At 42.3% G+C, this 14,614-nt stretch overlaps 1 protein-coding gene across 1 annotated transcript in view; it reads left to right on the top strand.

Moving 5' to 3' along the window:
- HS3ST6 (heparan sulfate-glucosamine 3-sulfotransferase 6) overlaps positions 1–7,966 on the top strand; it is a 42,650-nt gene extending 34,684 nt beyond the window's left edge. Inside the window, exon 2 of the mRNA XM_063428955.1 lies at positions 6,895–7,966. Coding sequence (XP_063285025.1) covers positions 6,895–7,519 — 625 coding nt within the window. The 3' untranslated portion in view covers positions 7,520–7,966. The remainder of the gene's footprint in view (positions 1–6,894) is intronic.
- The last annotated feature ends 6,648 nt before the right edge of the window (positions 7,967–14,614 follow it).

Raw genomic sequence — 14,614 nt, 5'->3', positions numbered from 1 at the left:
CAATGGTTTGAGGCAGACTTGAAATTTGGCTGGCAGTCTCAAAACGAAGACGAAAAAAAAACCACGAACAAACAAAGAAAGGGGCACAGTTTGGAAAGGATCAGAAAAAAAACCCTGCTGTGTTTTTAAGTGGCATTGACTAAAAAACTGAGAACAGTGTGAATAGGGGGGGGGGGGGGAACAATCATTGAAGAATTGAAAAACTTTAGAGATTTCCTGTTGCCAGCCTGACTAGAAACTTGGCAGTACTTTCCATTTGAGATATTCGCGGAGCTGGGTTTGTCTGTACGAACAGAAAGTCGAAGCCACATGATATGTAACAGATGCCTTTTCCAATTTCTCAGGGAGAGGACACTAATCTGGCAGGTCTACAGGCTGCTTTTAGGCCCCATTAGGCGAGTCCTTATGGCTGGCCCTGGGAACACTTTGTGTGAGTGATGGTGTCTCTCTGGTACTGACTTGGCAGCGGCACAAGCCTGGATGACCCGTTTGAGGTTAATTTTTCTATTAGCGCTTATTTGTGCTCAGTACGGAACCGCTGACAATACCCGACAGCTTGAAGCACATCAAAGTAAAATTGTAGCTCTCCAACTAGTAAGACGCAGTTAAAACATTAAAAGAAAGTTATATGCAAATAACATAGTTACCAGTAGGCTGACACATTTTCTTTTGATAAATAGGAAGTGTTAAAGGTTGTAATAATTGCAGTTGTACTGAGCAGTGATACACACTACGGTAATTTATTTATTGTATTACACTGTAATTCAGTCTAGGGCAGTGGTAATTAAAGGTCTCACTCTATAACATTAAAGTTTAGCTTGCTGAACTGCTTTATCTGTGCAAAGTGTGTTCTCTTTGTCATTTTACAAATAGTGAAGATTTCAACAGAAATTGACACTTTTATAAATTAACCTTGTTACACCCGCCTGGCTGTCAATCAGACAACTGGTCCTGCGACTTCCTGGTTGTTTAGCTCAGTGGAGTTAAACTAAAGAGGCAGCAATTGCCCAGAGCACCTGCATGGCAAAGACTTCTCATTGAGCTGCATTGGGAAGTACAATGCCTCACCCATATGATCTGCCATATGGGCCAACGCCAGTTCTGCACACAGTGTCTTTTCTCTGAAAAGGCAGTGTGTTTACATTACAAAGCCTGCAGGCACAGACTCTAGACACCAGCACCATTATATTAAGCTGTAGGGGTTCAGGTGACTATAGTGGCCCTTTAATGTAAGGTAAATTAGAGATTAGTGTCCACTAATGATATATTGTAACAGTTTGTAACAGTGCTCACAACAAGTAATGAAGGAAGCAGCTCACCATGAGTATGCCCATAAGTCCACCTACATGGCCCACCCATGAGTTCGCTCACAGGGAGTGGAGTGAATGTGTGTATTGGATGTGTTATGTGTTATTGTAGAGGTGTTTTTATGGAATGTAATGTATAGGGATACCAATTTGTGTAAGGGATGTAGTGTGTGTATAGGGGATGCAGTGTGTGTTTGTGTGTAAGGAATGCAAGGTGTGTTTATGTGTATGTAATTTAATGCAGTGTGTGTCTGTAAGGGGTGCATTGGGTGTGTGTAAGATATGCATTGTGTTTCTGTGTGTGTTAGAGAACCAGTGTGTGTGCGTAAGGGATGCATTGTGTGTTTCGATATGTCTGTGTGAGTAGAGATGCATTGTATGTTTCTGTGTGTGTGTGTAGGGTTGCATTGTGTGTTTCTGTGTATGTGTAAGGATGCATTGTGTATGTGTGTGGTATAAAAGAGAGGGTTTGTGGGGTAGGTTAGGGGCTGAGAGGGGAGCCACTTTTTTTTTTTTATATAGTGCTCTCCCCTCCTATTACTTAGTGATCTCCTCTCCCCTCCTGTACCTCAGTGCTCTCTCTTCCCCTCCTGACCCTTAGTGCTCTCTCTTGGCCCCCTGTCCCTTAGTGATATTCTCTCCCCCCAGTCCATTAGTGCTCTCCTCACTCGTCCTGTCCCTTAGACAGTGATCTCCCCTAACCCTCCATCCTTAGAGCTCTCAACTGTCCCTTAGTGGTCTCTCCCCTCTCTTCCCTGTCCTTCAGTGTTCCTCTCCTCTCCCTGTCCTTTAGTGGTCTCCCCCCCCCCCCATTTAGTGGCCCTCTCCATGCCCCTCTTGGTGGTCCTCTCACTCCCCCCTCTCCCACCTTAGTGGTCCTCTCACTTTACCCCCCTTAGTGGTCCTCCCTCTCCCGATCTCTTAGTGGTCCTCCCTCTCCCCCCCTCTTAGTGGTCCTCCCTCTCCCCCCCTTTAGTGTACCTCTCCAGTTCCCTCTCCCCCGTTAGTGGTCCTCCCTCTCCCCCAACCCCTTAGTGGTCCTCCCTCTCCCCCCACCCCATAGTGGTCCTCCCCCTCTCCCAAACCCCTTAGTGGTCATCTCCAGTCCTCCCTCACCCCCCTTGGTCGTCCTCTCACTACCCTCCCCCCCCTTAGTGGTCCTCCCTTCCTTAGTAGCTCCACCCCCCTCCCCACCTTAGTGGTCCTCCCTCCCTGTTGTGCCTCCTAGCTATGTAGCGTGCGCTTCCCTCCTGCCGGTCACTTAAATCAGGCGCCCCTCGGGCCCGTGCGCCCTAGGCGACTGCCTAAATCGCCTATAGGATGCGCCGGCCCTGGTCTGGGTGGGGTTGGAAGAGGAGGGCTTGCAAAGACTTCAGACAGGAGAACTGCAACCTGTGTTTAGATACCCCCAATGAAATAAATGCATAATGCTTTAACCCAAATATGAGTCCACATGCTATTTCAGTGTGTACCTAATGTTTGGAACAGTTTCATCAAATTCATAAACCAACTTCCACCAATAAACATTTTTTGTCTTTCTGTAGCAGATATGCACTTTGTGTACTTAATGGAAACACAGAGTGGATTTTAATATTGTCACACCCCACTTGATATGCAAAGGATTTTACAGTATTTTTCTCCTTTTTAGTCGAAACAGAACAATATATAATTATGCGAAAAGGTTCAAAACCATATAAAGAGAATTTAGTAATACGGGTAGGTCTGTTGTCTGGAGATTTTAGGAGAAAGCTGATATTTGGGCAGGGCCCTCTTCATCGACTGTTCCCATATGTCATACTAGTTTTATTAGAATTATATGTTTGTCTTATTTACTTATTATACAGCGCTACGGAATATGTTGGCGTTATATAAGTAATTGTTGTGTAGCCTCAGAGGGAATCGGTAAGTACTTAATATTATTTAATTACGGTAATATTAGAAATAATATAACAACCTGATTTTTCTTTGTTGGCTCTTTACTAGTAGTCTTTTCATATATTTTGACTTCCTGTTGTTCTTAGTAAGGGGGAAAATGTGCATTATATTCAGATAAGCCATTGTTCTCAGCAACCCATTAAGAATCGCTGTGACAGGGTTTCTGTGCAAGCATTAATGAGATTTTCTGATGAGAAATCAATTTTTTTGTGTAATGGATAAAATCATAGCTTTGGAAAATCTATTCAGGTGCATTTATAAAAAATAAATTGAAGACTGCCTTAATAATTAATAGGTTGCATTTCTCTGTTTTGTAACAGATATATGGACTGTGTGGGATAATTCAAATTGCCCTTTATATTAAAGGGACTCTCCAGGCAGCCCTTTTTACTCACCTGTTTCCAGCGCCGGGGGCCTCGTGAAGCCGCGCCCCCTATTTCGTCAAAATAACGAAATAGTCAGGCGCGAGCAGGGAGCAATCAGACACTTCCATTTGGAAGCGTCATTGCTCCCTTGTGCACATGCGCGGCTTCGACGCACATGCGCGCATACTTCCGAGGGCGGCATTCATGCCGCCCTCTGAAGTCCTGAGCGCACTACCGCGCATGCGCACGTTGTGTGCGGCTGCGAGCTTAGCTGACTAACAGCTCAGCTCGCGGTCTTTGCCCGCCCCCCTCCTCTGCTGACAGGCTGGAGGGAGAAGGCGCGCACACAGTGCCTTCTCTCTCCTGCACACGTCAGACGTATTTTAATACGTCTGACGTGTACAGGGCCTTTTTAGGGCCCTGCATGATAGGAAGTCCCTCTGGTGGCCGTCTGGAGGTATTCCTATCAAGGTATGATCTATTGCAGGGTGCTATAGATCATACCTGAACAACTACATTAAGCTGTGCTATAGTGTCCCTTTAACTTTAGTTTTGGCAGAAATTACCAAATAAACTACAAAAGTATCCAGAACAGCAGGCTGGAAATCAGACAATGCTGATTTATTGCTTTTAAATTTCACCTATATACAAAGTATACATATATACCCCTGCATCTTCCACGAGTCTTTGCTGATCTGGTCACCTTAAAATAAGAGTTACAGTTATTTGCTAAAACAAGGTTATCATAGTTTTTTCTAAATAATGTGCAGTATACACACGATAGAACTTAAAGGACCACTATAGTGCCAGGAAAATAAATTAAAAAATAATAAAATTAATAGGTCCCCCCCCACCCTCATGGCCCTCCTCCCGCCAGGCTGAAGGGGGGGGAGGGTCTAAAATCTTACCTTTCTCCAGCGCTGGGCTCCCTCGGCGCTGGGGACTCTCCTCCCTCTACCGACGTCAGCGCTGAATGCGCATGGGCGGCAAGAGCCGCGCGTGCATTCAATCGGTCCATAGGAATTCAATCGGTCCAAAGGAAAGCTTTCCTATGGACGCTGGTGTCTTCTCGCTGTGAAAATCACAGGGAGAAGCGCGGAAGCGCCTCTAGCGGCTATCAATGAGACAGCCACTAGAGGCTAGATTAACTCTAACTGCTATGTTTACAGCTGCAGGTTTAACCCTAGATGGACCTGGCACCCAGACCACTTATAAAGCTGAAGTGGTCTGGGTGTCTATAGTGGTCCTTTAAATGTGCAACATATATCTGAATGGCGCCTGTGTTAGATCCCTGCAAAACATAGTATTTGGAACTATATTACAAACTCTGCATAGACTGAAATTGTAGCATTTTTTTTGAATAGATATTAGCAAAATCTACAAAAATTCTCACTGACTTCCCAATGCTTTCCTTGCCTTTCGTCACAGCTAGAAGTAATGGCTAATCTTTTAGAATTGATTGCCAATCTGAAGAGTGCCTTAAACTTGCGCGAGTCCTATTATCTTATAAGAGGAGGAAGATGTCCTTCATGACAACTGCAATGCTGGGGAACCTCCACTGGCACAGAGGACAGTAGGCTCTATGAGATGAATAGACAAACTTTGGCACACCAAGTATTTGGGCTACAGCATTATGGCTGAAAGAGCATTATGGCAGATCCACCAAATCTGGTGTGCTAGAGGTTGCCTACCCCTGCAGTATGAGCTACAACAGGATGCATTATTGGGACGGCCACTTACATCACAGAGACAGCAAGGGGACAAGAGGATAGAGATCAGGATTTGTTAAAATTATTTCAGTTTTTTTGTTTAAGGGGTAGTTTTTAATTGACCAATTCAAATTTTAATTTAGTTCAGTTATTTACTACTCATTTTATGTCAAGGGTGGATTCAGTCCAATATTCACAGGTTGATAACTTGGGGGACTGAAACCATCTGTGATAATCCGAATTATACCGTAGTCTAGTATGTTATATTGTGATTAGCAATACAGTTCTTTTAACAAAATGTGCTGATCTATGTAATGCTCTACAACCTGTTCTCTTGTTTTGGGGGTATCAATTCACATTTGTACATTTAGATTAGCTGAAATCGCTTTGTTAATTACTTTTGATGAATCATAGTTTGATTGCAAAGAAAGAAACAAGCGATTTTGTTATCTGGCTAAAAAATCACGCCGGCTCCATCTGTGTGTTAATCCATCCATCTATTTTTCCCAAAGGGTCTGTAGGTCATTACCGTCAAACAGATTCTTACTTTACTGGTAATGCAAGATTTAATGTCAGCGTGCTTTATCACAGGTTGTGTGTAGCACTTGGAATTACCATTAAACACCTCGAGGCCCTGCTTAGCATTCCAAAGATAGAATTCTCTTAAGGTCATCCAATATTAGCTGTAATTTTAATTAAAGTTACGAGAATGCACAGAAAAGTGAAGCCTAATGCAATACTCAATGTTTAGTATCCGTTTTATATCAGATACAAATGGACATTATCAATAATTAACTAAGGCAATTTAGACAAAAGCATGACAGACCTTAATGGAAATTGGCCTTGAAAAGGTTACGAATCAGTAGAATAAGCTATTTTTCAGACTTTGAAAAAAGATAGGAAGAAAATAAGTAATGTGGGTCATGTAAAGGTATTGCAGTCAACACAGACAGTCACAATAGGCATAAGCGCTATAAGGGGGCAGGAGAGGAAGTAAATTAATATTCATAGAAAGTTAATATGGAATAAAAAAAAGGACAGTATCCCACGTTAATCAAGGTAAATTTAAAACACTCCAAATACTGTATTACTAACTGTAGCAGTTATGGTGCCAGAAGTACCCTGGCACCGTCCCCTTATGTAAGTAGTTAAATGGTTTGACCTATTAACAGTGGTCTGCCGGGCACCGCTCCTCATCTCTACTACATCAGTCAAACAGCCGGAAGTTCATAAGCAGCTTTAGTGGTTATGGTGCTTGAAGTCTTCCTTTAACCCCTTATGGACACATGACATGTGTGACATGTCATGAGTCCCTTTTATTCCAGAAGTTTGGTCCTTAAGGGGTTAATGTTAATGTTCTTATTAGTTAGTGTAGTGAATAAACACTAAATGTATTGCCAAACTTTTGTTTTGCCCATAGATTATGCAAACAATAGCTGTAGTGGTTGTTGTACTTAGTGAGTCGTTGATGATACTAAGTAGCATAACGTGCATGTAGGATGCTTAATAAGATTTTAGTGTGGAAAGTTAATCATTGCTGTAATAGACTTATTATATTTCCTTTTCTCATTTCTACAGGAATTTAATGCCACGGACTCAAGGGGGACAAATTACCATGGAGAAGACACCAAGTTACTTTGTTACCACTGAGGTTCCAAAACGGATTTACAACATGTCCAAGGATACCAAGCTTATCGTAGTAGTCAGAGACCCGGTGACCAGAGCCATCTCTGACTATACACAGACACTGTCTAAAAATCAGAACTTGTCCAGTTTCGAAGCACTGGCATTTAAAAACATAAGCACAGGGACAATCAACACTTCATGGAGTGCCATCCGCATTGGGATCTATGCCAAGCATCTGGAAAACTGGCTTCAGTATTTCCCCCTTTCCAAATTCCTCTTTGTCAGTGGAGAAAAGCTGGTCAGTAACCCATCGGAGGAGATGGGACGTGTTCAGGATTTTCTAGGACTCAAGAGAATAATCACAGATAAACATTTCCATTTTAATGAAACTAAGGGTTTTCCCTGCTTGAAGAAGCCAAATGGTAGTAGTAGTAGCATGCCAAGGTGCTTGGGCAAATCCAAAGGTCGGCTGCACCCTAATATTGACAAAGAACTTTTGAGGCACCTTCAAGCTTTTTATAGACCTTACAACATGAAATTTTATCAGATGACTGAACAGAACTTTGGCTGGGACTGACTTTGTATCAGAAAACTAGCTCAAGAACTTGAGTAGATAATGGATGATTGTTTAGGCAACATCAAATACTTCTTCCATTATTGCATTTTGGTTTGAGGCTGTAACAGTATACCAGAGAATTCATTTGAAAACTCAATTATATATAAAGATGTGTAATTAACTCGTCTTTAAAGATGACCTGCTTCTGAATTTTGATTTGAAGATATTTAAATGTTGAAAATATGATCAATCGAAGAGTAAAATGCTCTATAATCTTGCCACTCTTGTGAGTGTATCTGTACAGCTCAGATATCTGGAAGTATCCTAACCACTTTCTATTATTGTAATAATTATTTATATCAGAGAAAGTGGGCACAATGTATGGTACAGGAGCAAACGTGAACTGTTCAAGCACAAGGGGAAAAAATAAAATGTATAGCACATTTGACATTAAACTGTTACCTGTTATGTTTGTTAAATTGTACTGTCTTAGTATGCAAGGGTTATGTTTCTGTTCCATTATTATTCTTATTTTTGAATAAGCTTCTCAAATTATTTAATATTTTGTGACAAACATTTTAAATTAATTTTTCAAAAAAATCAATTTTAATAAAATTTAAAATTTTGAAAAATATTTTAATTTTTTATACAATATATTTTTAATATTTTAAAATAATATTTTTTCAAAAAAATTAGTTTAGCCAAAAATATTAAATTGTGGCCTATATTAAACAGAAAATTACTTGACAGGCTTCTGGCTTATTCGAGTCAAGTGCAGGTGAATCACAAACATACATTTTAGTCTCTAAATTGAGCATGGTCCTTAGCAGGTCATGATGCCCTGAGTACTGTGTACAGAGAGACCCCATTCTCTGCATGAAACAATCAAATCTCTGCAACCTACAAATAAATAAAGAGGACACACTCTTCACACATAAAGTTATCCAGCAAGTTTAAGTGCTTTAGGGGTCTGAACATTACATTCTATCACTGCTCGATTAATGCATAACAGCAGGTTTCAGATTGTATTCATGTTAAAACAGTATCGGTGATAGAAAATTAGAAATGTCTGGAGTGGGCATCCAGATATGATGAGGTGATGGAAAATAATGAAAACATTAACTGTGAATATGAGCAGAGTGTACTTAGGTTATGTGGTACCTAGTCTGTTGGCACCCCTCAAGAATGATAAACTGTATTGAGTGTTGTTTCACCTTCTTTGTGTATTTTTGCACCCACTCATTCCCTTATGTCTACCTTCCAGCCGCCATCTCACTTGTGTATCTCCTGGCCCTTTACCCCCATGTGAGTATCTCCTGATTTCACTTACTCCCTTGTGTGTCTCTCCAACAACCCTTAACCACTTCTGTGTCTGTCATAAAACCTCTTTATTATGTGTCTCCTAAACCACCTGACCCAACACCCACTATGACCTGTCTTATAAAATATCACCAATGTGACCAAGCAAGACCACAGCTGATGATCTTCATTTAGCTCTGCTCGGTCTATAAATGAGCCATCAAGTGGCATGCAGTGTTAGTGGTCACAGAGGTAGAATATGGCATTCAATCCCTGTGCCCTCCACGTACCTGTGCAATGCTTGGGAGCAGGGCTGCCATCAGAAATGTTAGGGCCCCTGACACAACTCAAGATCTGGGCCCCCTTGGCCAGCCCTGAGTCCGCCCACAAGGATGTAGTGTGTGTGTATAGTGGATGCAGATTGTACGTTTTGTATAATGTATGTAATGTTTGTATGCATGCATTAGATGCAGAGTGTGTGTGTAGTGAATGTAGGTGTGTATAGTGAATGTAGTGTGTTTGTAGTGATTGCAGAGTGTGTATAGTGCATGTAGTGTGATTGTAGTGAGTGCAAAGTGTGTTTAGTGAATGTAGTGTGATTGTAGTGAATGCAAAAATTGTATAGTGAATGTAGTGTGATTGTGGTGAATGCAGAGTGTGTATAGTGAATGTAGTGATATAGATTTCTAATAATTCTACAACAGTAGTGTGAGTGTGTAGTGCAGAGTGTGTTTAGTGAATTTAGTGTGTGTGTAGTGCAGAGTGTGTTTAGTGAATGTAATGTGTGTAGTGCAGAGTGTGTTTAGTTAATGTAGTGTGTGTAGTGCAGAGTGTGTTTAGTGAATGTAGTGTGTGTGTGTGTGTGTGTAGTGCAGAGTGTGTTTAGTGAATTTAGTGTGTGTGTGTGTGTAATGCAGAGTGTGTTTAGTGAATGTAGTGTGTGTGTAGTGCAGAGTGTGCTTAGTGAATGTAGTGTGTGTGTGTAATGCAGATTGTGTTTAGTGAATGTAGTGTGTGTGTGTAGTGCAGAGTGTGTTTAGTGAATGTAGTGTGTGTGTAATGCAGAGTGTGTTTAGTGAATGTAGTGTGTGTGTAGTGCAGAGTGTGTTTAGTGATTGTAGTGTGTGTGTAGTGCAGAGTGTGTTTAGTGAATGTAGTGTGTGTGTAATGCAGATTGTGTTTAGTGAATGTAGTGTGTGTGTGTGTAGTGCAGAGTGTGTTTAGTGAATGTAGTGTGTGTAGTGCAGAGTGTGTTTAGTGAATGTAGTGTGTGTGTAGTGCAGAGTGTCTTTAGTGAATGTAGTGTGTGTGTAATGCAGAGTGTGTTTAGTGAATGTAGTGTGTGTGTAGTGCAGAGTGTGCTTAGTGAGTGTAGTGTGTGTAGTGCAGAGTGTGTGTGTGTGTAGTGCAGAGTGTGTTTAGTGAATGTAGTGTGTTTGTGTAGGGCAGAGTGTGTTTAGTAAACATAGTGTGTGTGTAGTGCAGATTGTGTTTAGTGAATGTAGTGTGTGTGTGTGTGTAGTGCAGAGTGTGTTTAGTGAATGTAGTGTATGTGTAGTGCAGAGTGTGTTTAGTGGATGTAGTGTGTGTGTAGTGCAGGGTGTGTGCTTGTAAGGATGCAGTGTGTGTGTAAAATAGGAGGGAGTATTTTTATAAAAAATTATTTGTGTATATTTACATTTTATTCCCCCCTCCCTGGTTCTTACCGTGCCAGGGAGGGGGAGATCGCATTCACTGGTGGTCCAGTGGCATGGTGGAGGGAGCCAGCCGCGGGACATTGCAGAGAGGGGGCCCAGCAGCACACACTGTCTTCCTTTCCAGCTCCTCCCTGACGAACTCTCGCGAGACCGACCTGCGTGCTGTGCGGAGCGTTGCCATGGTAACCCGTGGCAATGCTCTGGCGGCCGCAGGAAAGTTACAGAGAGGAGCTGGAAAGGAAGACAGAGTGTGCTGCTGGGCCCCTTTCTGCAATGTACAGGTAGGGGGGGCCCGCAGTTCACATATATATAGCGAAAATCGTGGGTCTCGGACTGCCAGAGTAGTCCGGGCCCCCCAGGACCGCCAGGCCCATGACAACCGTTATGGTTGTCATGCCCTGATAGCGGCCCTGCTTGGGAGGTCCAGTGATAGACCAATCAGGAGATCATGTAGATCATTTCACCATCCTGCTACGTCACTTTACGATGAATACATTTGTGGGGAGGGGGCCCTGGGTGCTCCCACTCATGGATTTCAACCAAGCTAGATCACCCTTAGTTTGATAATGAATAGGAGTGCCAAGAATAAACCATTTAAATCCCACAGATTTAGGCTGGAACTAGAACACATCTATCCAGAACCAAGTGTCATTTATGTGATATTTTATTAAAGTAAGAAATTAATAATTTAGAAGTGTTTCCAAAATGATACCCACCAGGGGTAAATGTCACTCTTAGTCAAGAAAAAACATGATTGTAAAAAAAATGCAAGATTGCACATTACCGTTGATCTCCCATGACCATATCTGTTATGTATGACATGGCTGACCTAGTAACCCTAATTAGACATAACAGAAATACTCCTCTAGTTTTACAGCGATACAATTTACAAAAGGTTGAGTCTCCCAATATAAACCTAAAAGCTAATGTATTTCTGAAAGATCCACTCGAGATCAATTTACATGTTCTAACAAGGTTAAAGCTGACCTTTCGTAATGTGTTCAAAAGAAACATTGGTAATTTTGGCAGAACATCCAAGAAGGTTGTGTTTCTAAGCCCATCTCCTTGTTACTTATCTGCGAACCAACAATAACCAGAACATATTTGTGTCTTTGAAAAAAAACATTCTAAAGCTGGTGCCGTACAGAGCTGCCTTTCAGGAGACAAGTCATAGCAGAAAAACAAAAGCTCTTGTCTGGTCAATAAAACTACTTTGAAATACAATCACTCCAAAAAGTGAGTGAAAGAGGAGAAAAGCGTCCACCTTGTAAAAATGAGTAAAGTAAAAATAAAGCTGTTATAGAATAACAATAAGTAATCTCCTTACGAGAGAAGGAGATTTTGAAATGCTTGTAAATACCATTCAAATATACAATTTCAATGTTTTTTTTCCCATTGAGACACAAAAGAGTTGATGTTGGTTAAACGTCGGTGTTCCTTGCATCATGGGTAAAGCATTTTTAGTTGTTTTTTTTTTTAATGATTAAAGGGACAGTTACAGTTAATTAGAATATGATAATATCTCTCAGGCAACCTGGTTAGAATAAGAACACAGAGCTGTGTTTTAACTTGTGGTCTCCTTGGTACTGTGCAACAAAGTGCTCACTGGAGAAGGAAATTAGAAAGAGCATTTTGTTCCTCCATGTGTTTCTGTGTATGGAACCCTGAAGATGTTACATTTGAGGGTCAAATAAAAAGGAGGCTTTAGGAAATGTCTAAATGAGGAGCAGTCACCAATGAAACTGATGGAAGCGTTCACAAATATGACACAACATTGCATTTTATAAATGACTCCTTTTTCATTCAATATCTATGAGTTTATACAGAGCAAAATGAAGATATTCAGTGTTACCAAAGGTTCTACCAAGTGACCAACAAAATGAAGATATTCAGTGTTGACAAAATTTCTTCCAAGTGGCCAATAAATTAGTGGAGCTTTGTGTTAGGGATTTTGCGATACACAAACTTTCTCTTCTGTTGAGATCGTATGTTTGCTGTGCAAAACTCTGTAACTGGCCAGAGGATTGTTTTACTTTACATACTGCAGTTCCACACCTATTTATATCTTGCTTATCAGTGTTGTTATCAGTGTTGAGAAAAATTAGGTTGATCTGGCAATCCTATAGAGAGAGCAAGCAGGAAATATTATCTCCTTTTGGCTGAGGAGGGAAAAAAGATCAACAGAGGCTGGATTATATTTGGATTAAGCTCACTTATATTAGAATTGTATGGGCATTAAAAGAGCTAAAGTAGGGGGGCGTGGCCTACAGCGCTAGTGAACGGACGCATCTCCCTTAAGCCCCGTTAGAGCCGGGAGAAATATAGACAAAAAAGCCACAAATCAAGCGAGCACATCGACCGAAACGACACCCCCCAAGCATAGAAGTCATGGGGCGCAAACATAGAAAATCTCACCTCCAAGAGACTTCCCGGCAGCCATATATTCGGCTCTCATTTGAGAGGCCGGCGGCGCGGCATCTGCCTAAAATGGCGCCGGAGGAGCATGGGACGCCGGAGCCATCAGAGGCCTCCCAAGAAGAAGATGACCCGATGAGCTCTCCCCGCTCGGGAGTGGAGTCAGAGAGGTCAGAAACAGACGAGGACACGACACCCTCCACAAAAGGGGATATCAGGAGGTTACTGACAGACCTCCGAAAGGTATGGAAGGAAGACCTCCAAGCAGCCCAAGCAGAAATAGGAGAGATCCGCCACAGAGTGCAGGAGATGGAAAGCAGAGAGGCCTCCAGGAACAAGCATATGCAAGCTACTGACACCAGAATGGACAGCCTCTCCTCTCAGGTACAACAACTGGCCCAAAAAGTGACTACTCTGGAAACACGCCACAGACAAAAAAACCTGCGCCTTAGGGGCATATCGGAACAGATACCTGACGATACGATACTCACCTTTGTGAGGGACCTAATAGACACCATATGCACTAAGGACAGTACCTCCCGCCCCATTATCACCTCCGCATTCAGAGTGAGTAAATCAGCTGCAGCCCCAAAAGACGCGCCCAGAGACATAATTGCCACGACCCGCGATATTGCAGTGAAGGCGGCGGTTATGAAGCGCTCCAGAGAACAGGGATCGATACTATACAAAGACCAGACGATCTCTATCTATGCAGACATACCATTCTCTGCCCTAGCAGAGAGGAGGAAGCTTACCTCCACGGCCAGGCAGCTCAGGGAGCACTCTATACGATACCGCTGGGGGCCGGGGGGATCCCTAGTGATCACCAACAGAGACACGACAAAAACGCTGACGTCAGCAGAAGACCCAGAACCGTTGATGCAGAAGCTCGTAATCCCGACCCGCACATGGGCAAACACAACAGAGGCACCCCTAGGGACACCCAAAAGAGACCGGGAGTCTACGACCAACAACACCCTCGAATCCCTACAGCAGGCTACATCCTCGAGCCACAAGGCACAGCCTCCACAGAGCAATAAAGAAGCGAGCATAAACACACCCAGGCACTCAGTTGGGCAACTCAAAATTCAGAGACTTGCTAAGCGGGACTAGAACCAAGCCGGTGCAGCAGATCAGCTCTCCCCTGCTCGGCACCACCCATGCATATACCTATACATAATGTTTTCTTTGTGACATAATGTTTTACTTAGGCACTATTGTTTACTCATGTAATATTGTTACTGTATGCAATAATGCTCCCATGACCTACTTAATCTAATACTAGTTCTATAAATAATGCTACTAACACCATACTCAGTTAAACCGTGTTAAAAAACATAATCCGAATCAAATACACATACAATGGTAAAGTTGTTTTAAAGAAAAATTTCAATAAAATTTAAATTGAAAAAAAAAAAAAAGAGCTAAAGTACATTTAAAACTATTTTAGCTTTGGGGGCGGAGCTTGACAGCCAAGCTGAGTGGTCGCACCTCAGCAGAGCTCCTGTCTAAATAGCCTGAAAAACGAGCAAAATCGCTGCAAAACCTGCTAATTCAATGCCTTTACACCCCAGACACTGGGGCTTAATATCCAGACAATGCATAACCGAGCCTGGGACCACAAAATGCGACCGATTCCAGGGGATACTCTTTATATAGAAAAGACAGGGAAGGCAAGAAAGGGGGAGGGGTGGCCCTGTATGTA

Source organism: Pelobates fuscus, chromosome 8 (genome assembly GCF_036172605.1).
Source record: "Pelobates fuscus isolate aPelFus1 chromosome 8, aPelFus1.pri, whole genome shotgun sequence".
In the NCBI taxonomy this organism is placed as follows: domain Eukaryota; kingdom Metazoa; phylum Chordata; class Amphibia; order Anura; family Pelobatidae; genus Pelobates; species Pelobates fuscus.
This window is presented reverse-complemented; position numbering and strand designations above follow the sequence as displayed.